The sequence below is a fragment of the Suncus etruscus genome, chromosome 6, assembly GCF_024139225.1.
Source record: "Suncus etruscus isolate mSunEtr1 chromosome 6, mSunEtr1.pri.cur, whole genome shotgun sequence".
Lineage (NCBI taxonomy): Eukaryota > Metazoa > Chordata > Mammalia > Eulipotyphla > Soricidae > Suncus > Suncus etruscus.
In genome coordinates, this window is record NC_064853.1 from 18,939,975 (window position 1) to 18,964,899 (window position 24,925).

The window sequence follows — 24,925 nt, forward strand, 5'->3', positions numbered from 1 at the left end:
CCAGCCAAGGAGAAGGAGGTGCAGAGCTTCAGCTCCCAGGCCCACTGCAAGGGTCAGATCAGGCTAGAACCCACCTAGATAATGAGTCACATGGGCAAAGCACTGCTGGGAGAGCCAGATCTAAGGATCAGAGCCTCTCTCAGGCCTTGCTCTCCCATTTTTAAGTTATTTGATGACTATATCACTAAGTATTGGTATGGATTATTTTAGTACAGTTTGGGTTATTTCCTTTGAAATAATTGAGTGCAGAAGTATAGAGAGTTTTTTGTTGTTGTTGTTGCTGCTGTTATTTGTTGTTGTTGTTGTTGTTGTTTTTGTTCTGTCTTCCCAGTGGTGCTTAGGAGGCCCAGGATCCCTGTTGGAACACTCTCTTATTACCCAAAACAAAGGATTCCCCAGCTTCCAGTTTTCCTTGCCATCAATCCCTTTGACATGTAAAAGTCCACCTAGACTAGATTAGCTTGATAGGTACTTTTGTCTCTCACTGGACTCTCCCCCTAATCATTGAATTTGGGCTGATCAATAAAGAGGTTTCAATTTGTCAAACCTAGAGACCATGAGGCAAGATGCCACCCAACTCCATGCTTTCTCCCTTATGACTGCCTTCTTTCCTTCCTCCTTCCTTCCTTCCTTCCTTCCTTCCTTCCTTCCTTCCTTCCTTCCTTCCTTCCTTCCTTCCTTCCTTCCTTCCTTCTCTCTCTCTCTCTCTCTCTCTCTCTTTCTTTTTTTGGTTTTTGGACCATACCCAGTGATGCTCAGAGGTTACTCCTGGCTCTGCACTCAGCAATCGCTCCTGGCTTGGGGGTCCATATGGAATGCTGGGGGATTGAACAGCAGTCCATCACAGATCAGCTACATGCAAGGCAAAAGCCTTACCACTGCGCCACTGCTGTGCCACCATTCCGGTCCCTGTCTTGGTTTCTTAAGACCCGTGGTGACCCTGCCTCAGACCTGCGTCCCCTTTCTCTTGGCATTAAGGCACATGGAAATATTTACAGGTCCCCAATGGTGATTCTCAGCCAAAAGGCCATCAGTTCAATGAAGAAGACTAGAATGCAGTATTGATCAGGTCCTGCAGGCCAGGGATTGCTCAGGCCACCCAGCAATGCCTGGGAGACCCCCTGGTGTCAGTGACTGAAGCCAGATTGGGTACAAGTGCCCTGACTTCTGTACTCACTCCTTACCCTAAGGCAGGGGTCTCAAATTCAATTTACCTGGGGGCCGTAGGAGGCAAAGTCGGGGTGAGACAGGGCAGCATACGGGATTCCACAAAAAAAGTCCTCAAATGTCATTATTAACAGTTTTAATTATTTCTTCTTAACATGAAGAACATTGAGTGAAGATCATGAACAGTTCTTCTGAACATGGCATCTTTTGCCTATTCCTTGCTGCCAGAGACTTGACAGCATTTCTTCTCACAAATCTGAACCACATTTGGCTTTAGAGAGGAAGCAGTTGAAGATGATCATCATTAAGTCTAGACCTGTACTTTGACTTATTGAAGTTCAATGTGGAGAATAACTTTTCACACAAATATGTGTTCCCAAACAGGCACATGGTGCACTTGAACATTCAGGAAAGCTCAGGGAAGCTGGGGGGTAATTCTCTCAAAAATTGCCCATGCATGTCTGCATTTCCACTAATCTCCCTGAACTTGGCTTTGAGATCAGAGTTGCATTGCAGGTCAACGAGCTCCATTTGAAGCACAGGAGGGGCATCTTGCACATCAAAGGAAAAGGGGTCCACAAAAATTTGGAAAGTGGCTCTGTGCTTTTTCAAGTCTGCAAATGTGTGATCAAATTCCTTCTCTAGCTTAAAAATAGCATCAACATATTTCTCATCACTGAATGGTATGCTTGCATCCACAAGTTCCTTGCATGCTGGGAAATGGCAAAGGTTTGTCTGAGAGAGCTGGGATTTCCATAACACAAGTTTTGTGGAGAATGCTCTCATGTTGTCATAGATAGCATTGATAAGCTGCCCCGGGCCTTGTAACATCTTGTTAAGTACATTCAGCGTATGTGTGATGTCAACAAGAAAAGCTAAGTCCATGAGCCATTTGTGATCACTCAACTCAGAAACAGCATTCCCATCCTTCTCCATGAAGGTTTTCACTTCTTCTCTCAACTCAAAACATCTTTTCAGGACATTTCCCCTGCTGAGCCAATGTACCTCGGTGAAACAGCACATCTCCATATTCTGACTCCATTTCCTCTAAAAAAACATGGAACCTCCTGTGCTTTAAGCCCCTGGATCTGATTTGGTTGATGCATTTCACAACAACAGACATCACGTTGTCACACGGCAGCCATTTACTGCAAGAGCCTGCTGATGGATAATGCAGTGAAGAGCAATGGCGTTCTCTACACCCTCCTCTTCAAGTTTCTTTTTTGAACAAGTGCCACCAGTCCATTTTTCCTCCCTGTCTTCGATGGCGCTCCATCGGTTATTATTCCAACAAACCTCTTCCATGGCAAACCTGCATTCTCAATGGCATCACACAGATGCCGAAATATCTCATTAGTGGTGGTCTGGCCATGATTTGGAATTATTGTGAGCAGCTCTTCTGTCAATTCAAAATTACAATCAACACCACGGACATAAATTGTGAGCTGCGCAGTGTCTGTTATATCTGTGCCCCCGTCAAGAGCAACTGAGTATGCATCAAAATATTTGGCTTTCTCATACAGTTGATGATAAATTTCACTTGACATGTCAGAAATGCGCTCTGCCACAGTGTTGGCAGAAAGGCTGATTTTGCTAAACTGACCTTTCTTTTCCGGACAGATAATACTTGCAGCCTGTAACATGCATTTTTTTTTAACAAACTCTCCTTCTGTGAATGGTTTCCCTGCCTTAGCAATCATCTCACTAACCATGTAACTAGCTTCAACTGATGTAACATTCTCTTTGGTTGCTTTCTTAAAGAAATCTTATTGCCTCATTAGACATGCTTTAAGACTGGCAACCTGCTTGGCTCTCTCATTTCCTTGATATTTTGCACATTCCTCAGCATGTTTAGTTGAATAATGGCGTTTCAAGTTGTATTCCTTGTGCACTGCAACTTTCTCTGAGCAAATAAGACAAATACTGTGTCTCCCACTTTTCCTGAAATTGTCTGCGCTCATCATCAATCTTTCTCTTCACTGCAGGCTTTGATGAAGTCATGATGAAGGTATGACAAAATCTAATTCTGTAATAAAGTTCTCTCCTTTCTCTCCCTTAGGCCTCCGATAATGCAAGGGACAGCTGGCAGGAGCAGGGGAAATGACGTCCGCGCTAGGCGCAAAGTATTCACGATTATTTACTTACCGAATATTCGCAATAAAAAATCGCATTAGAAAGAAAAAAAATCGCAAAAAATCACATTAAACATTTGCATACCCCGAACTAAACTGCTAGGGGTATGCAAATGTTTAATGTGTTTTTATTCTTACTAATGCGATTTTTATTCGGTAAGCGAATAATCGCAAATACTGTGATATTTGAAGGCGGGCCGCGGGCCACAAAATGTTGTATGGAGGGCCGCAAATGGCCAGCAGGCCGTGAGTTTGAGACCCCTGTCCTAAGGGCAGAGATTTGTTCTTGCTCTGCAGAAAACCACCCTCTCTCCCAAGGCAACCACCATGGAGACATAGTTCTCTTTAGTTTCATTTCAAAATCCTTCTGATAATGTTTTACATTTCTTAAAAATTAGAACTTGGGGCCCGGAGAGATAGCACAGTGATGTTTGCCTTGGAAGCAGCCGATCCATTACCAAAGGTGGTTGGTTCGAATCCCAGTGTCTCATATGGTCCCCCGTGCCTGCCAGGAGCTATTTCTGAGCTGACAGCCAGGAGTAACCCCTGAGCACTGCTGGGTGTGGCCCAAAAACCAAAAATAAATAAATAAATAAATAAATAAATAAATAAATAAATAAATAAATAAATAAATTAGAACTTGGTTTTTCCATTCATAAAGAGAATTCTGGCTCAAATTTCTGACCCATGGGGCCCCCAGGTTACCCACTGAGTTGTTTATTCATTAAACCTAGATTGAATTTACCTGTTAAAGATCTAAAATTCAAGTCCACCCACAACAGCAAGGCTGCTCTAAGTGGCTGGCTCTCAGCATAACCAGCCTCAAGCTACTTACAGTCTTTTGAGTCAGCCACAAGGAGATTACAAAAGAAAATTTCACTTCCAGCTTATTTGACATGAAACAATACCAATGCAGCAGCTATTACTGGTTAAGAATGAGGAAAATTTCCTTGGACGCTTATTTAGGACAGCTTCATAGAAAGGGCAGTGATTGAGAGAGGCCTGGGAGCAGAAATAGTTCTTTCCAAGAGGAGATTCCCCAAGTAACTTTACATGGATGGGTTTTAATATATCAGGCAAAGAACAGACTACAGGGTGTGAGATTGTCTGGGTTCCTATCTTAATAGCTGTGACCTTAGGGAAACAAAAATCTCTTTGTGATTGAGCCTCTTGGTCTGCAAAGCGCAACTAATAGCAGGACCTCATGGGATTGTTTTGAGGATCAAGTAAGTGAATATATTAAAAAAGCATAAGAACAATGGCTGGTGTATAAAAGACCCAAATCCTCTTTGCTATTCTTTTCAGGAACTCCTTGAAGAGAGGGCTCCTGGCTCCCTAGCACAGTATAATACATTAGATTCACCAATGCCTGCATTTTCCTAGTAGGCTAAGCACTCGCTCAAATCTCCACTTGAGGATTGTCTGCACATTCCTCCTCTGGCATCTGTAGGAGTAGGTCCATTCACTGAGATGAAGACCACTGTTGTAATCCAATTACCCAAACCAGGCTGATCTGTCAGGATCCCTGCTCATGAGAGATGCTGACAGGGGAAACCAACTTGGCCAACTCAGTAGGAATTTCACTGATGATCAACTCTATCCAGCACACTGGCTTGCCAGTGTCAGCTGCCAGGGAGGGAGGTGGGGTGGGCAGAGGGTGTGAGGTGGGTTGCCTGCTTCCCCTCTCTCAGTGGCACTGATTCAAAGGTGCCTTCATCCTCCTGAAATTTTATGCATGTTGCCACTCTCCACAAAAGCACTCCAGTGAAACAGGAGCTTTCTGGAGGCATTTAAACAAACGGCACCCCTTCTATTTCACACAGACTTCAAAACTGTTGGCATTAAATAAGAAATATTGTATCTGAGACCAGGATGAACTAATTTGTAGGTTCTTTTTCTTACTCAGGCAGCACTATTATCATTGAAAGTGCACTGGCTGTTGTTCACTAAAAAAATAATAATAATAATAAAAAAGAGTGACTGCTCTAATACTACACTATTTAAAAAATAATAGTCAGTGACTGCTGGGTATAAAGGATGCCTTCAAGAGTCCAATCAACTTTCATATTGATCTGTTGAGATCAAATTTCAAACTGATCTGTTGATAGTGAATAACCCGGTCAACTGTGGTCTTGCTAACCAGCTTTCTCCACAGCTGCCTCTCAACTGGACTCCTTCCAGGGGTGACACTGCTGGCTTTTGCTGTTCCTCTATAGTCCTTCCTTTCAGCACATCCCTGCTCAAAGACCCTTCCTGCTGCTTCTGAGATTGTCCTACATACACACTTTCAAGTCAAACCAAAGCTGCTACTTCTAGAAAACAACTCTCCTCTGTTTGTGGATCAGCCAGAGAGATTATGCAATGGTGCTTTGAGGTTTCAGGTTGCTTCATTTTTATTTACCTAGCCTGAGTGTCAGCTCCTTGAAGGTGGGAAATCTGGCCTTGCTTTTTCCCCCTGTCAAATTTGTATTTAAAAAAAACAACAACAATCTGGTCTCCTAGGAAGAAAGCAGGGACTGTAGAAAGAGGGTGTGCATGTTGGTGGAGAGGGTGGGTGGGTGAGGGTCTGGAGAGTAGAAAAGCCTTCAAATTCCTTGTGTTTTGAACAAGTGTGACCTTCGGTGGGTTCTTTTCATTTTCTGAGTTGGTTTCCTCACTGGTAAGAAGGCAAACAACAACAAAACCTATTCTGAAAATCTGATAAGTTAAATAGTATTTCTGAAAGGTTACAGTGAAATAAAATTTGCAGGCAGTTTTCTTGTCGGAGGTTTTGAAACAGGCAGAAAGAAAAACCTGGAAGAGTATATGCAAAGTCTTACAGAAACATGGGCTCTGAGTCATAAGAAATTAAATTAAACTCTTAAAACAATTACTTATTAGCTTGTGGCTTGGCAAATTCCACTTCCTCATTTCGGGATGAGAACAGTCACATATACACTCTCATAGACTGGTCTCACTCATATAGACTAGTGAATGATCCAAATTTTGGGTTCAGAAAGAGGTTTCTGTTTCTATTACATAGACATTACCTTCATTTGTGGTACTTCTATTTGTCCTCAAGTTTTGTCTCCCCAAAGAGCTTTAGTTAGGTATTTCAAAGCCATCTGAGCCCATTTCTTCTCGTTTAGGCATCAGTTAGTCAAGATGAACTGTTCCCTATCATAAATGTTAGTTGGTCCAGCTAACTCATTCCAATTGGGAAGGAGAGGGACATGCATTCACTCTAATGCCCACCTTTTCTTTGAATGTAAAAAAAGACAATAGAGTCAAGAGAATCAAAACTACTCTAGTTTTTTTCAGCAAAATACTTTGTGGGCAAGAAATTGGTTTTGAAGAGAATGGAAGAACCCAAATAGATGGTATTACCAAGATCCAGGGTGGGTCCAAAAAGCAGATCCCTCTCTCTGGGGTCTCAGGGGGTGGCTCTGAGGTAGAACAAGGCCAAAGACAGAACCTGGCACTGTTAGGCTTGAGCTGCAACCCTAGAAGGGCCAGGGCAGGCAGGAATAGGCTCTGAAAGGCAGAGGCTGATGTTGGAACCAAGCAGCAGAGGCAGCTGCTGCCTTAGTGAGCCAGAAATGATCCAGCTTCTCCCTTTTTACTGCAAGACAGCCATCTACCATCACTTCCCATTGGCCAAGTGTGCCCAAGGCCAGAAGCAGGAAGCCTCAGAAAGCTGATACACTGCAGAGCTGAGGAAGGAGGCAGAAGCCATATTTGGGCTAACAGCACTGACTGGACTGGCATCTTTCAATAAGATAAATATAGCATGTGGTATACAGTTAGCTGGCAGTAGTACTGGGTACAGTCCTCTCAACCATGAGGAAAAGCCTATTCACACTAATTACCATGCTGAAATCTTACCCAAACTAGACCGACACAACCAACTTAAGAGATGAGGACTCACAAATAGTCTTCACAACAAGGGAAGCAGCTTTGAGAGGTGAAAGACTGACTTAATGCTCCTAACAAGCTTTTGCACTCAAGACTGGAACCCAGATTTACATGCTAGTAAAGTCTGGGCTCTTGCTGAAGGTCTTGTTTATCCGAGTATGAATCATCCTGCTAACAGTAAAAAGAAGCAGATTAGATACGCTAAATGCGAAACTTCTCATCATAACAGGGAGGATATTTTGAAGACCTACACTTCCAGGGCTGGATGCCTAGAACAGTTTGTGAGCATTAAATTTGTCCTTAAAGAAAGATTCACTATAAAAAAGAGGGGAAGTCACTTATGCAGCTTATAAAAGTTCTTAGTTGTGAAGACAACAGGGTAAGCTCATGGAGAGGCTGCCAAGTCCACAGCCTCTGCAGGTCTCTTGCTGTTTACTGACATATGATCCCCCTGTCCATCTGCTGCCCTTCTCAATGGATGAAGGGATACATAGATGGATGGCATTTTCCTGATGCCAGGCTGCTAAGGAGGGTCAGTTCTGAGGCCTTTTGCAGAGAGACAGTTTGGTTTCAAAAGCTGGCTGGGGGACAAAATGACCAGGGAAAAGTGAATTCTCCCAAGCACAAGAATTCTCAGTTCTACTCCCAGGAACAAGTAACACCTTCACAAATCCTTCACCTAAAGATATGAAACCAAGATTCAGTGGCCTGTACTGTTCTGGACTCTTAGTTCTTTGGTAGGAGACAAACTCCTGTTTTTTGTTTTTTCGGTGGAAGTTCAATGGAAGAATAAAGGGGTTCATTTTCTTACAATGATGACAATTTAAGAAGTTGGCAACGGGAAAACCTATTTCTTGGAGAACTGGTATAACTTCCCAAATGTGTATACTAGATGCCCTATTTCAAATTTTGTTTTGTATCTTTGGAAGCTTAAAGATCCTCATGGACAGGCCAGAGCAGTGGCACAAGTGGTAAGGTGTCTGCCTTGCATGTGCTATTCTAGGACAGACCAAAGTTCAATCCCCTGGCATCCCATATGGTCCCCCAATGCAGAAACGATTTCTGAGCGTATAGCCAGGAGTAACCCCTGAGTGTCACTGGGTATGGCCAGCCAAAAAAAAAAACAAAACCAAAAATAATAAATAAATAAATAAATAAATAAATCCTCATGGATGGATCTGAGCCTTGCAGGCAAATTCTGTCCTATCAGCTAGCTTGGCTTGGCACTTCTCAATCTAGGGTTAAACCCATTTGAATGTCACCATTCTTAGAAGCATGTCTATCCTCCAACTGGACAGAAATGAAAACATCTCTTCCTCTGTGGGAACACAGTCTACCTGAAGCCATGTAAGTGTGACCCATCACCCCCACACCTCCAGTATAGCTTGTTGGTATGTGTTCCTCTAGACACAATTTCCCATTTATGAGCTTTATTCTTCTGAGTTTTATATGGCCAGGTCTTTTATTATAGGTTTTCTCTGATCCTTTATAGAAACGGGCTATAAATGATAGGCAATTAAGCTGTGTTTTTCCTAAAGCAAAACTGTTAAGAGGGTTGCAAGCAGCTGTACTGGCACCACATGGTTGGTGAACAAGTCATTCCTGGGGACTCCTGATGGCCTTCCCCTCCAACCTCTTCTGTTACAGGGTGGCACAAGTATATTTTCTGCTGTCATTCAACTGTCACTTTGAATCTGCCTGATTTCAAAGCTGCATATCAACAGCTGGCTTGAGGTGTCCCCTGGGCAGCAGGTAAAATTCTAAGGACGGTCTTAAGTCCACACCATCTGTCTGGGAAGCTTCCTTTCCATCACTGTGGAACCCATGTGTCTGGCTGCTCGGAGTTTCAGTACTTCAATCTTCTGCTTTATAAAGTGGGACAATGAAATCATCAACTTTATGAATTTATTGTGAGGATTAAAGAAGAAATAATGAGAGCACATGTTGCTGGCATTGTGTCACATGTTTTCATTCACAGCATCTCTGCAATGACTCAGATTGGGGTGGGGGTATGTGTCAGTCATTCTGGAGCTACAGTCTAAAGACCTTCCGTACTTGCTGCACCAGATCTGATCTCAGCTCATGGGTCAGGTGTTGCCATTACTTTGGAATAGAGCTATGGGGCTTCCAGGGAGCAAACTTTCTTGTTTCCTCCTCTTCTCACAACGGATTCAGTTCACTGACTCTCTTTCACCCTGCTCTTTGGAAGACAGCTGCCATACAAAAGAAAATTCTAGCAATTATTGCCAATATGTACTGTGAATTGAAGTGAAGGGATATTTGTACAGGACAGAGGTCCATAATCCTCTCTGCTTTCATTATAATAATTAATATTTAATAACTAGTAATAATAATAATAATTATTAGCTTTTGGGCCACACTTGGCAGTGCTTGGGGATTATTCCTGGTAATGTCAGGAAACAATATGGGATGCTGGGGAATTGAACATGGGTCAGCTGCGTGCAAGTCAAGCGCCCTACCTACTGTATTGTCACTCTGGGCCCCCTCTCTGCTTTCAGTGAAGGTACACTACCACCAACATTCAGAACAAAGCAGGGTTCATATGCAACTTTCTCATTCCACTTCATGCTTCTCTTCCAACCCAAGCTAACCCTCCTGAGCTCAGTTCCCAGACTGCCTCTTCCAAGCTCTCCCAGCCCTAAGGTCAGTGGAAGATGTTCCTTCCTTGCTGCTCTATTTTTCCCACTGTATGCCAATTAAGGTTTAAACATAATAGTAAACATAAAATATGTTTGAACACACAGAAATTAAGTAACGTGCCCAAGGTAAAAGGCAGAACCATGATTTGAGCTCAAGTCCAGGCTCCATGGTATTTGTTAATACACAGTATTATTTTTGTCATCATAGTTGTATCTAGAACACTGAAACTATTCTGGGAAATTTGGCATCTGTGGTGTGTTGAATTTTCTAGCTACCATGCAGGATTGTTCCTGTGATATGTTAGGATCCAGTGGATGCATCTTGGCTTCAAGAATGACCCAGAGAATCTCATCATCTACTTGAATCAGGGCCTGCAGACTCTTTTCCAGATCTAGCTCACTGACACCTGCCAACTATTCTTACACAGACCACCCAGTCTCCAAGCAGTGGAGGAGAGCAGAAAATGTATCCTGACATTACAGGAAGGACCCACGTAAAAAATGCATTAATGGGGAAAAAACAAGCCAGCCAAGTGATTAATTTGGCCTCCCCTTCAATATTATGTTTACACAACTTGATTATATAGCACTTAATTACTAATTTGCCCTACTTAAACCAAGAGTGCTTTTAATTTTTAATGAGATAAGGGAAGGAGATGCCTTTACTTAGTAGGAGCAGCTATTTTATTTCCTTCTCTTATTGGGACCATCCAATTAATAATTTTTCCAGGGAAGTGCATTGTCTCGTGAATTCTTTCTCCCCATGATCTTCCTGACCTCCCAGGTTTAAAAAGATATGGAAACCAAGGTCAAAGAGAAGTATAGAAGATTGCTTTGAAGCTGACCGACCAAGATTACATCTCCTGCACCTTCGATGGTCCCAGACAGGCATGATCCCTTAGCCCAGAGCCAGGAGTAAACTTTGAGAATAGACAGGTGTGGCCAAATCCCAACCACTCTCTTTCCCCTTTGTTTTCCAACCCCCAAACAGAGAGAAAGATGGAAGCAGACAAGAACTAGGCAGACGCAAAGGGCTTTCACCTTCTGATTGGGCTAGCTGAGCTGTAATAGGGAGTAATATGGGGCACATAACTCATGCTATCTGATTTCAGGAGAGCTGGGGTGCTGCACTTCCCAGAAACCACGATTTGTTGCCAGCAAGAGAACAGTCAGGAGTCTCCAAAGAAGGTAATCTCAGAACTAGCTAGTTGTTTGCTGGGTGTTAATGTCAGATCTTATTAAGCAAGGTACTAGGGCAGTCTCTAGACTTAGCAAGAGCACAGACAATGGAATCAAACCCGATTTTGATCATCAGCTCTGCCCCACCTGATCAATAGATCAAGAACCAGTCACTATGTTTTCAAGTCTCATTTTTCCATCTGTAAAAGTATTTGTGATTATTAAGCCTCATTGAAAATATTTCTGCACAGTGCCCAGCTAAAAGAGAGTGTAGGAAAAATATTGATTTGCCTGTTTGTTTTTTTCTTGAGTAGATGGTAAGACAGGAAAATGAAAGCAGGGATAAGAAGTCTCTTTAGAGAACCCCAGCAACGCTCTCATTATTTGCAGAGCTAAAGGCTCTAGATCAGTGCTCCAAGGGTCTATTTTTAATGTAGAGGAGATTATGCCCAGGAAGGGACACACAGATACACACCAAATCCTTCCTTGAAAACATCTTCCTGTGAGTAAGATGTCATATTTGATTCATAATCTGAAATGATCTGTTACTCTCATTACAGATGTGCAGTCAACTATTTGTTGCCTAGTTTTGGGCTCACAGATTACTGAATGAGTTCAACATGGATGACTGGTAGAAATCTGCAAGCCTAGATTGATTATAACCAAAAGTTCTCGTGCACTTTGATTTTGAGTCCAGTCACTGGGAAACCTCACAGATTAGAATGAGGGAAGCAGGGTGGGTATGTGGTGGGGGAGAGAAAGGTAGTTCTTCCATTGCATGCTTATTGCTCAAACCACTGTCCTAGAATTTTCCATATAGTCTCTCTCTTCACCATATAGTCCCTCTCTTCAGAAGGTTATACTATCACTTTCTTTTGTCACTTCCTCAGCTCTATCTGCATTCTATCAAACTCTCTAAAGAGATCTGAATGTGAGGGACCTCTCTGTGGAGGCCTTAACTAACACAGTAACATTTTCATGGACATCACATTCTAGTTCTCTGGTTCGGGTGCTACTTTTGTCCCATAATCGAAGAGCACTCCATCTCAGAGAAGGCCCTTTTTGCCAAGCCGCACAACTCTTGATTCAAATCCCCAGGCCAGGCCTTGGTTTCTGGTTCCAGGGTTTTCATGGTGACTTATTGTTTCCTTCTGTGTGAGAATTATTATGATCACAGAAGAAAAAATTTCCTGAGCTCTCCCTTTATTTTCATGACTTACAATGGCACCAGATTCTTAAATGCTTAAACTTTTCGGATAAGTATATGATGAAAGCCATTTAAGTTTCAAGACCTACTGCCCTCTCGTATGGCTTCCTGCAGAAAATTAGATGCCACCTGCACAGATGCAATGGTTTCATGCTTAACTTCTTAGTCATTTGCCTCAGTGATGCAACTAAAACTCACAGGCGTCAAATAAGGTCAAAATTCACAACTCTAAATCCAATGATCAAACTCTGTCCTATTAGCAAGCACTATGTATATGCATACACGTACGTGTATGCATCTACAATTAGTCATTTTTCAAGGATTTCTCCCCAATTACAGAAAATCCCTGACCTAACCAAATATCTGAGCTGACCTTATATTTATTTTCATAGTTCAATTTCTGTGTTGAATATTAAGCTTACATAGACTTTTGTTATTCATGAGTCAACTCTGTGTAACCAAAAAAATCCAAGTTGTACATTTTATTATTGTAACTCAATCATGAACAACATTATCTGTGGGAAAAAAAAACTGTACTGCGAACAACCTTGTAACCACAATGTTTAAAGAAAAAAGAAAAAAGAGAAAGAAAAGAGTGATAATGAAAAAGAAATCCAATCCACTCATTTCCAGTTTGTTACAACAGAGAACTTTTTTATAAAAAGTAAAACAAAAATGACAGAGTGGGAAATTAGTGACTTAAAAGCATTTTTATAGAATGCTCTTCCATATATTTTCTTCAGCTTTGTACTGCTATGAAATAGAACAAAAATGATGTCCAAGATCATGCAAGTTCAAAATTTAGATTCTAGGGCCAGGTAGCTCAAAGTGATGGAGCATATGTCTTGCATGTTTGAATCCTTAAAGTTGATCTCTGACTTTTGCATGCCCCCAAGTTCTGCTGGTCCCTGAGCACTGCTAGATATAGCTTGATAGTCTTGCCTCTCTAGATCTGCCACACTACCATCAGGCTCATAAATGCAGGGTCACGTATGGCCAGGAGTTGACTGCTTGAAAGGTTCTCAAAAAAATAAAAAAGAAAGAAAGAAAAAATAGGAAGGAAGGAAGGAAGGAAGGAAGGCAGGCAGGCAGGCAGGAAGGAAGGAAGGAAGGAAGGAAGGAAGGAAGGAAGGAAGGAAGGAAGGAAGGAAGGAAGGAAGGAAAAAATTATACAGATGTTTTATCATTTTTTTTCCCTTTTCTCTTCATATTTGGAGGAACCTACCAAGTGGTGCTCTGGAGGTCTGCCAGTGATTCCTGAACATCTAGGCAGGTGGTATCTAGTGATATTTTGGGGACTAAATGGTGCTGGGATTGGCTGGTGTGTGTCTTAGCATCTGTGCTCTCTCTCTATTTACTTTTCTCAAAAATATATTCTTAAATTACTTTAAAAAGACTGCAGGAAGAGTAAGATATTTGTTTTAAAAAAATGTATGCTATGGGCCCGGAGAGATAGCACAGCGGGTTTGCCTTGCAAGCAGCCGATCCAGGACCTAAGGTGGTTGGTTCGAATCCCGGTGTCCCATATGATTCCCTGTGCCTGCCAGGAGCTATTTCTGAGCAGACAGCCAGGAGTAACCCCTGAGCACTGCCAGGTGTGACCCAAAGACAAAAAAAAAAATGTATGCTAGCCTCATGTTTGTGTTCATAATAAGAGTATTAAAAGTATCTTTAAGTCTTGGTGCTGGAGAAACAGCATGGAGGTAGGGCATTTACCTTGCATGCAGAAGGATGGTGGTTTGAATCCCAGCATCCCATATGGTCCTGTCAGGAGCAATTTCTGAGCAGAAGTAACCTCTGAGTGCTGCCAGGTGTGACCCCCTCCCCAAAAAAAGTGTCTTTAGCTCTTAAAGGTACTTTTTATGATATTTACTTCTCAATAAGTGAGTAAATTATAATGAAAAGCTAATGATTCTAAAAAAACACTGGTGAGCATGGTATGAAGTCTTTGCCAGGCAAACAAGTCCTGAAATGTATTATACCATGAAGGCACACTTCTAATTTTTATTCCTAAGCACAATAATCAACCAAGCAGTGAAGATCAAATGAGTAATGTTGATATTTCCCACAAGTCACACCATTTGAGAAGGTAGCTGAGCATTTGAGGTGGAATGCTCACCTTTCCCAAGAAATGAATATATTACTGGAATATTTTTGGATGAAATAAGAGAAGCATGAACTTTCTTTCAAGGAAGGTTATCTACACTGGGATGGAGTGGGTGGTTAACACCCCCTGATAGTTATAAGATTTTATAAATGGCAAAGGATGGAAAACTTAGCAGACCCTTATCAGATTACCCTATAAGAAAAAGTCAGATGTTATATATTTGTTTATATATATATTTACTTACATATATTTATATTAAATATATTATATATTTATATAAAAGATTAACAATTAATAAGAACCCAAATTTATAATTGTCTTGTATTTCTTTTTCAATGCTTTGCTGTTGTTTTGGCCACACAAAGCAGTACTCAGAGACTACGCCTGCTCTCTGCTGAGGGATCCTTATTGGCAGTGTTTGGCAGACCCTGTGTGGTACTAGGGATTGAACTTGGATTGAGATGAAAGGCAAGTATCTGAATCCTTTCACTCATTTACAGCCCTTATACTGTCTTTGTAAGCACTATGAAAAATGTGTGATAATAAGTATAATAAATATTATTTACCAAATCCTTAATATTATTAACATCCTCAATGTAATTATTCTTCCAATGGTTTATTGCCATCCTAGGGTTTTCTGTGCACTATTTCTGGGACACAGACATATGAGAAAGGATACCAAAATGCAAACAAAACTTTGAACCTATTTAATAAGAAACCAAAATCTCAGATCCCCAGAAAGGGCAAAAAGGCTACTAAATGAAGTTAATAATTTCATAAATGAAATTGATAAAATGATACAAAGCTTGAGGAATGAACCTAAAAAGAGCTATAATTTAAAGCAAAAGAAATTTGAGGTTAGGATTTCAGATACTATTGGGGGATGAAGAATTAGTAAGTATGACAAAATCCACAAATTGGGCATATAGTTGAACCAAACCATTATACTTCATAATGTGTGTGTGTGTGTGTGTGTGTGTGTGTGTGTGTGTGTGTGTGTGTAAATATATTAGGTAGAGGCCATACCCATAGAACTTGGCTGGCAGTGAGAGTGTGGGTGTCAGTGTTGGGCTCTGGCTATGCCTGGATTCCACTGGGTCGTATCCCATAATGCTCTGATGGTTGTTTTTGGGAGGAGGGGCTCCACACATGTGGTGCTGGATTCAACCTCAACGCCTCAGGCTCTATCACTTGATTAGTTCCCTTGGCTCCAAATTTATACATAGAAATAATTTAGGGTGTGTGCAAAAATATGTCAGAGAGTTTAGATATAACCTTTCTTAACACAATGAAACCCTTTAAATTAAGCACCAGGGGATTTATGAATTATTCATTGCCTAGTCAATAGGGCAGAAATTTATGCAATCTATATAAATAATAAAGGCTTAAATATATATATATACATATAAAATTTCCTGATGTGAGGAAAGTGATTATAAAACTGCATTTTATGAACAAATTTAAAATATGTAAAAATTACTAAAAGGAAAGAAGTCAGACACTTCAATTATTTTTAGATAGTAAGTTAATGTTTTCTTAGTTTTCTTTCAATTTACCTAAATTTATTCCCCCATCCCTGTCCCCGAAAACAGGATTATGTCCCCCCAAAAGAAAAATAACTAATTAAATGTGCCAAGAATTATGACAGATTTTATACTTCTGAACATCCACCAAGCTGCATCTTCTAGACCTCCAGAAACTAAAGTCATGATCCTCAGCTTTACTTTGTAAAATACAAAATTGGTATTTATGGTGACAGAGCAAACAAGAATTATGAGCAATCACAAAGTCAACTCTCACAGAATAAAACAGAAGATAGACCAATGGTATCATCAACAAAGTCACAGGCTTTGGCACACAGATTAATGGCAGCAGCATCCTGATTCTTGAAGAGAGGTGGGGGGCTTTGTCTGCCAAAGGAAAAGGATTGCAAGGCCTGACTTCAAGGGGAGATCACATAACTTGTGGGCACAGGATCAGGTTGAGTAATCAGGGCTCTGGGTTTGAGAGCAGCCACTTACACAGATTGGTCTGTGTGACCAGGAGTCTGTCTGGAAAGTGACAGGGAACCATGCATGACCCTCACATCATGAGAGGAAGAGAGCTTGTGATTAATTGGTTGGTTCCAAGGGCTTATTTTTCTTTACATGGGTACTCTTCTTAGAATGATTACAGAATTTCCTTTGATCTCCTGCCACTGTCTCTGCTTCGGATGCTTGGATTGGTGGTGGCCGGTGGTGGGTGGGAGGGAGGTAGGGGCAGGGAGGAGTGTGTCAAGATAAACAGCTCTGCTAGAGTTAAAGTTTGTTTTGTGTAGTCTTGGAGAAAAGTTGCCTCTTAAGATAAGAATCAACAGAAAACTAATGATATCTGCAGGAGCCCAAACAGAAGCAAAAGTGAAAAGTTATTTTCTGTTTCTTTTGTTTTGCTGTTGGAGTTTTTGCTTCAGCGTCTAACCAAGTAGCTACTGTATAATGTGCCCTTTGCATTTCTTCTTTTTCTTTCCTGTTAATATTTTTTTTGAATGAGAGTCAGGGATTGAATGAGGCTACACCTGGCCAAATTCTGGGTTTACTTCTGGCTCTGTGCTCTGGAATCAATAACTCCTGCTAGTTCTCTGGGGGACCACAGGAGGTGATGGGATCAAGCTAGGACTGACAACACACAATGTAAGCATCTTAACCCCTGTGCTATATCTCTGGTCCTTCCTTTGCATTTTTAAAATCCTCCCTAGTGTGTGTCTGTATTTAGATCATGTAAGCAGGATGCTACTGCTTAAATCTATTTTTCTTTAGATTACACATTTTCTGGGTGCCCAAAGAAGTGATAGGGGATGTTCCCAACATCCAATCATAAGTAGTTTAGTAGTTTGCTTTTCAGGATATTCATAGGAAGAGAGGGGAATGATCTGAGGATCAAAGCCACAAAGGGTGACTTTGGGGATGGGGAAGTGGCCAGAGAGAGGTCATGGCTGCCTACTCTCAATAAAAAAGAGAGGAAGCCTGGTGGGTGCTTTGCAGTCCCTCCCACTGACTCAGCAGTTGAACTTTTACCAGGAAAGTGACAACCTCTGTTTTGGTTCCATTTGATTAAGCTGCAGAAATAAAAATGATTCTTCTCAGGTCATGAGTGGAGTAAGTCTTAAAAGCTACTAAAAGAACCCCCTTGCTGGAGAGAGGCAACTCTTGGTTACTCATTCTATTCTTTAAATCTAATAGATAGTTGTATGGTAGCCTTTAAGAACCTTATTTTGATAAGGGAGTTGTGGGAAGACTTTAGATGCTTATAGGAAGGAAAGGCATAGGAAGAAAAAGACAGTGAGACTATGAAGATGAGAATAAAAAATAGAAGTAAGGGCATGGGGTCTGGGTGGTAGGTCAAAGGGCTATGTGCAGTTCTTACCTACTGCAGCCTTATATTCCATGTCCAGCACAAGTCTCCTGAACTTCACTGGCTATGACCCTAAAACCAAAAAGAAGAAAAAAAGGGTGGAAGGACACCTGGGGAAACTGGTGGAGGGACATATTATATGTGAAAGTCTTTTCAGAATAGCTTTGTAAAGCATAGTACCCTAATGATAAGATTAAAAAATAATAATTAAAAATAAAATTACAAAATATTAAAAAGTAGAAAGCTAGGAAATATCAGCTGATTCAAAATCTGTAACACCAATGAAGTGGTATTCTTACAAATCTCTTCCATTAACATCTCACCAAATAATTTCATCCTTTCCCTTCATCTGATAAAAGCTTTGAATTGAAACAACTTGAAGCTGGCAACTGCTACAAGGCAAATCTAGTGGTATTGCCAAGGAAATGGGTCTGACTCTGCCTGGCTTGGGCTGGAGAGCTTGCTTACACGTGCTCAACTTTGGTTCAATTCCCAGAATTTATATGGTCCCCTGAGGCCTGCAGAGCCAGAAACCTGAGCATGCCTGGGTGTGACCCAAAAACAAAAACATAAATAAGCAAACAGAATGACTGCCAGGTTGAAGCCATCCTTTACAGGTACAGGAAACGAAAGAACTCTGTCTCTTTGGAAACAGGTCCTTGGCCCCTTGGTTTGCAGCTTTTAGAGACAAGTAAGAAATGAGGGTGCGCTCCTGAGCTCCCTGCACAGAAGCCAGGCTGCTCAGTGACAGAGTCGCAGAATGGGAAGCTGCAGGACCTAGAAGCCTAAAGACATGTCCAGGCCCTTGTCCTGATTCTCCTTCATCAGTAGCATGTGACTTGGTTGGATCTACTCACATGGACAATATCTAGAGACAAGTAACATCCTCCTTATAACTACAGATGTGTGATCTAAAAGAAATTAATTGATCAATAAGAATCCTCAATCTTTGGCAGAAAACATTTAGAGTTCCTCAAGGAAGGAAGGGCAGACAACTTGGAGACCACATTAGGATCTTGGATGTTCAAAAGAAAAACTATATTGAAGTTCAGGTTGAAAATAAGATTCACAGGAAGGAAACAACTGTTTCACCTCAACTTGAGTGAATCCTGATCTGGTACCCAGGCCTGGGGTACAGAAGTTGGTGTCTCCTCTTTGAAGAAGGGCAAATGACACTATGGAGAATGAAATGTGGCCACTTAGAAAGCAGTTCCAGATACAGTCACTCTTCTACTGTTGAGAATTTTACCTAGGTCTTATAAAGGCTTTTAGAGCTTTTTTAAAGCCTATTCATCTCAATAGTCCAACATGAGTGTCAATTCTTTGTTGTTATTGTTTTATTTTTTTTTTTTTGTATTTTTAGGGGGGTCACACCGGTGGCACTCAGGGGTTATTCTTGGCCCTGTGCTCAGAAATCGCTCCTGGCAGTCATGGGGACCATATAGGATGCTGGGATTGTAACCACTGTCTGTCCTGGATCGACTGAGTGCAAGGCAAATGTCCTACTGCTGTGCTATCTATCTGGCTCATGTTGTTATTGTTTTAGATCACAACTGGATTAGGAGTCACTCCTGATGAAGCTCCAAGGACCATATGGGATGCTGGAGTTCAAATCCAGGTGAGCCAGTGCAAGGCAAAAGCCATACACATTGCACTATAGCTCCAGTCCCAGAGTGCCAATTCTTATTTATGCATTTTCCAAATAGAAAATTTAAAAAAATCAAGTAAGCACCTGGGAATGCCAAGTGAGGACATTAAAGTCATGCAATAGAGCAAGCAATTGAAGATAATGGATTTCCTTGGAAAGAAATGGTAGGAAAGCTCTCAGGCCTCCCTAACCCAGGCTGCCTTTACTATATTACAGTGAATAACACAATTGGACCAGATTACAGACTCCTAACTATGGTCAGGAGAAATACATGTTCTTCCCTGGGCTGGAAAGGAGACCAGATTTTTATCTTTAAGATGCTGTGAATCTTGCAGCTGCAATTTCAGTCAGCAATTTCATATCAAATCACCGTGTTTTAGAGTCTGTTCCAGAGGATTGATGGGAAAGTCATATCATGAAAATGTCACTCTAATATTGTGACTAGATGATCCAGCTAGACTAAGAAGGCACCAAGATCCCCTAGATGGAGGATGAGCACCTGATGGCTTCAGTCTATCTCATCATACTCCACATCTGGGCTGCAGACTCATCTTGTTGGTAGCCAGTGGCATTACTTTTTGTAACAAACTTTATTAAAATTAGTTCCAAAAAAACTAATAATGAATGTTAAGTTTAAAACACAGACAAGAAAGAGGGGGGGGGGCTCCTCAATAGTAGATAAAGAAAATCAAGGTAGGTTCTTTATTTAGAATCAAGATAGAACACACAAATACACAGCCACACACACACTGCCACACACACACACACACACACACACACACACCACCTTAGTTTTAATTCTACTTTTGCTCCAGGGGAAAACTGACTAATAATATTTCTTTGCTTCAGTGTCTTCCTCCATTAATATGAGGATATGAATATCTATGCAGCAAGCAGAGAGAAGTAAAGACTAAATGAGGTATCTTATTTTGTTTGAGCTGCCATAACAATCTGGCCCCAACATGCCACACACACACACACACACACACACACACACACACACACACACACACTGAGGATTTTTAAGAATATTAATCACTAGTTTCATGGCTCTGGGAGCTACAAGTCCAATGTACTAGTTCTGAGCAGGCTCTGGGAATAGTCCCCTTTCCACTGCACCCCCACAGGACCAAGAGAAAGACTGCTGCACACATTCTCTGGTATCCCTTCTTTGAAAGTCACTCATCTCATCAGCGGCTACCCCACCTCCATAACTTTGCAAACCCCCAACCTTGCAAAAGCCACATCTCCAAAGGCCAGTTTGTTGAGGTGACAGGGCCAGCACAAGTGAATTCTGAGGGGGGAGAAAGCATAAAGCCACCCCTGCAGGGTCTTAGGAAGCATCTTTCTTGTTTTATTTCAGAAATTACAATTTATTCTAGACAGAGTGAGGCATAGAGGGATGAGAACATCTTTATAAATTGGTACCTTCAAATAATTCCTGGTGAGTCTTGACATTTCAAGCATCTGTAAGTATCTGTGCTGTTTCCAAGAACCAGGGAAGGCAGAAGACACAGAGACTTACACACCAGCTCTGTCTAAAGAACTCAGATAAGATCCATATGCATTCACAGTAAGATATATGCCATCCTTCCCAAAATGAGGCCCAAAGAACGATGCATACTGAAATGCAGAAGACAGATGTTATGTGTTTCTTTTTTTTTAGATGTTATGTGTTTCTTTCTTTTTTTTAGATGTTATGTGTTTCTTTTTTTTTTAATTTTTTTAAAATTTTTTTGATGTTATGTGTTTCTTATAGTAAACCCTTCCATTCAATAGCCTTTCTGGGGCTCTGTCCATATATGTTGTTAGAAGCATGATGTTTGTCTGAAATGTTGGTTTTGGTACCTAAGCACATCACAATATACATAGAATAATGACCAAGTCTGTATTTTTTGCTCTATAAGACGCACCTGACCATAACACACACATAGTTTTTAGATGAGGAAAACAAGAAATAAAATATTCTAAAGCAAATGGTGCAACATGAGACACTGTCAGGAGATGGAGGCTGGGAACAATCAGCCTGCAAGGTTGAAGTATATTTACAATATGCTGTCCATAGCTGGTTAAGCACATTTACCTAACTTTTTTTTTACATCAGAAAATTAAAAAAAAACACACATTTTTAAAAAAATACTCAGGCTTCAGTTCTAGGTAGCATTTTGCACAGACAATTTCCCCATTGTTTTGGTATGAAAAATACAGTAATTACTAAGCTTTTATGGTCTTATGATATGAAAAATATGGTATAAAGCCCAGTTCTAGTTCTAACCCTAATACCTGAAGAGTTGGTCAACTCCCTGATGCTCAATAGGACCAACCTTTTCTGAACTCTCCAGTGAGACTTGAGAGCCAGAATTCTTGGCACTGATACTTAGTAATTCTTTCAACATAAACCCTGTTATTTCACTTCTTTATGCTGAAGGTTTCTCAGCTATAAACTAAGGATGTGGAGTACAGAGAGGACGCACAGTGAACTTTGATCCTGAGAAAGTGCTCACTTGATGTAACTGGCTGTTACGATACAGAAACAGAGCACAGCACAGAAGACCAGTGTGCTGGCCAGAGCTCAAGTCCAGATTCATTTCCAGCAGCTGACTGCAGAGCAAGTGCACTCAGTCCCTTCCATTCATGCCTCTTTACTTTCTGGACAACCTGTTGCTCACATCACTACTTCACCAACGCATCTCCACAACACTCACATGTGAAATCTTTTGCAATTCGATGGTAGGAAAAGCATTGCCTCCTACAAGGAATTAGCATGTTTTCTTTTTTTTTTTCCTAAAAATATGAATTGTGCAATGAATCATGTGTTCTTTTTGGTCTCAGAGACCAGAAAGCCTTCGAGCCAAACTATGTTCAATCTCTGACACTGAGTCCTTCCCTTCTTCCTTTACACTGGTTCCTGATTTTCTTTTTCAATTCCTGTTCTTGCTAACACTTGCATTTGGGTCTCATGCAAAGTCATTCAAAGTGGGTTGTGTGGGGACGAGAGAAATACAAATTTGAGATACGCATGTTAGAGTTATATTTCATACTTTATCTGTTTGGTGTGCGCACAGACACACACACACACCCCCCCAAAAAAAAAAACAACCTAAAAATGGTCCAAGGAAAATTTTAATATTTGGAGACTTAAACCAAAGGGAGAAAAATGAAAACCAACAGCAAAACAGAATAGCTAACAGGAACAGAGGCCAAATTCAATTGACAATAACAATAAATATGTCTAAAGCCAGAGCGTTTGTGCTTTCCCTGGCTAGAACCTATCATTTCTTAATTATAGCCTTGTGTGTTTTGCAAGAGTGGGACTGCAGTGGAGAGGAAGGACAGCCTCAGACATGGCCCACCCTCCTTCCTTGGTCCTCACATACCTGTACTGAAGCGAAATCCCCCGAGGCACAGGCACCCAGAATAGCAGCGCCCACAAGGACAGACTCCACCTCCTGAGACAGGACCACGGGCATGCCTGCACAGGACAAGGCCACACCTTGGTTAGGGGGCAGAGCTGGGGGCAGCGTAAGGAGCTAGCAAACATTTCCAGAGACAAAACACCAGCGGGTGCCTCTCCCCACCTTTGGAACCCCCCCCCCCCAACACCATTCCCAAAGAATACCTAGGTGTTTTGTAAGGTGTCACTGTGAGCAGCCATGGAACGACACCACTATGTATTTCAAATCAGGGCATCTCGTGGCTCAGGCATGACAGGGGCTGCCAGCTGCTACCTGCCATTTGGTTCAAGTCGAGTTCAACCTACATGCATTATGAATATTGGCTGGACCCAGGAAAACAGCTGAATGAGACTGGTCCTGCCATGCTGGTCTTAAAGGAGATGGAGGAGAAAGAGATGAAGCCTTGGGGAGGGCAGGTGTGTATGTATGGGTAGATGGGTTACTAGTTCTCTGTCTGAGCTAAACTGAGAAATAAGGAGGAGGAGAAATAGAGGCATGATGTGCCTTTTCTTTCAAAAAGAGCCAAGCTCACCTCTCCCAGCCCATCTATCCCCTTCCTCCCCACACTGATGTGCATATTTTTTTTTGGGGGGGAGAAGGGATATACACCTCCGTGGTGCCCAGGGGTTACTCCTGGCTCTGCTCAGAGATCACTCCTGGCAGGTTCAGGGGACAACATGAGGTGCCAGGGATCGAACCAGGGTCAGCCATGTGCAAGGCAAATGCCCTACCCACTGTGTTATCACCTTGCCCACTGCTGTGATTTTTGCTTTCTTTTTCTTGAGGTGGGGGTGGGAGTGGAGAACTGGGTCACACTAGCAGGTAGGTTCTGGGCTTACTCCAGACTCTGGTTCAGCATTGTATTGACTCCTGGCAGGCTCTATACATAGTGCAGATTGAACTGTGGCTTGTGTGCGAGGAGGGTGTCTTTAACTCTGGACTATTTCTCTGCCTCTTAGTCGCTTTCTTCAATCACCTCAGTACCGCGCTGGGCTGATACTTCAGTCTGGGCTGCTTCCTCCCTGATGTCCACCAGATAAGAGTTCTTTTTTACATCTATGCAGAAGTCAACTTCCCTATCTCTTAGGAGCATTCCTCCTCCCCTATATATATTTGCATACATAATACATATTTATTATATTTATATATATAAATTTAATATGTTTTTGCTTTTTGGTCTTGAGGCCACATTCAGTGTTGCTCAAGGGTTATGCCTTGCATATTCACGGAACCATATGGGATGCTGGAAATCAAAATTGTTTGGCCACAGGTTAGTACAGTGCCTACACACTGTACTATCTCTCTGGCCCCATCCTCTGGGTTGCCCTTTCCCCATTGCTTCCTTTTTTGCTTTCCCATCTGCCTCTCCTGGAGAACTCAACCCCAGGAAGGGAAGGGATTTAGGTATGACCTGGGTAGGACTGTTGAAATGAACACCAGGAAGTGCTGGCCGAAGACAGGATGTGTCTTCAAGTTGGGGGGGCTGATAATAAAGGAGGCATTTGAGAGGTATGCTGTGTGACTGGAGAGACGGCACATTAGCCCCCAGATGGAGGATCCTGGTGAGTTCATGAGGACTAGAAATCATGTGAATTCACATAATTTTATATGGATGCTTATAATAAAAAAGAAAAAGGAATTCAAATATGTTTACTAATCAGGAGAGGGCAGCAGACGCCACTGAGGCAAACACCAAGGCCAGACCCACAAAATCTCCCTTAAAATGTGCGATTCTCACTTCTCAAGATGGGTACTTCTCTCCTATTTCCGGATGAAGACTTCCTGGGGCTCCTCTTCCTGTGTCTGGGTGAACTGGCTCAGCTTCCCAGAAAAGGTGACAAGGGGCAGACAGCAAAGTCCCACCACATGGGCTGAGACAAAAACAGTAGCACCCTGACCTCCACAATGCCAGCACCTGAGATGGGGCTGCCAAAGCAATAAAGTAGAGGGGTCCAGGGGAGAGCGCAATACCTAGTTCTATGTCCTTCCATTTCTTGCCTCTGCTCCCTGCAAGAAAAACTGAGTTTGCTGTGTTGACTGAGGCTGTGAGTCCAGCGAGCTGGCACACAGTGGCCTCTGTGGCCTC

The 24,925-nt window shown here is 41.8% G+C and overlaps 1 protein-coding gene across 4 annotated transcripts in view; it reads right to left on the reverse strand.

Annotated features, from left to right (window-relative positions):
• The window catches only part of FGGY (FGGY carbohydrate kinase domain containing), a 941,338-nt gene that overhangs the window by 66,788 nt on the left and 849,625 nt on the right, over positions 1 to 24,925 (reverse strand). For all 4 annotated transcript variants that reach the window (XM_049774587.1, XM_049774588.1, XM_049774586.1 and 1 more), the window contains exon 14: positions 22,762 to 22,856. In XM_049774587.1, coding sequence (XP_049630544.1) covers positions 22,762 to 22,856 — 95 coding nt within the window. The remainder of the gene's footprint in view (positions 1 to 22,761; positions 22,857 to 24,925) is intronic.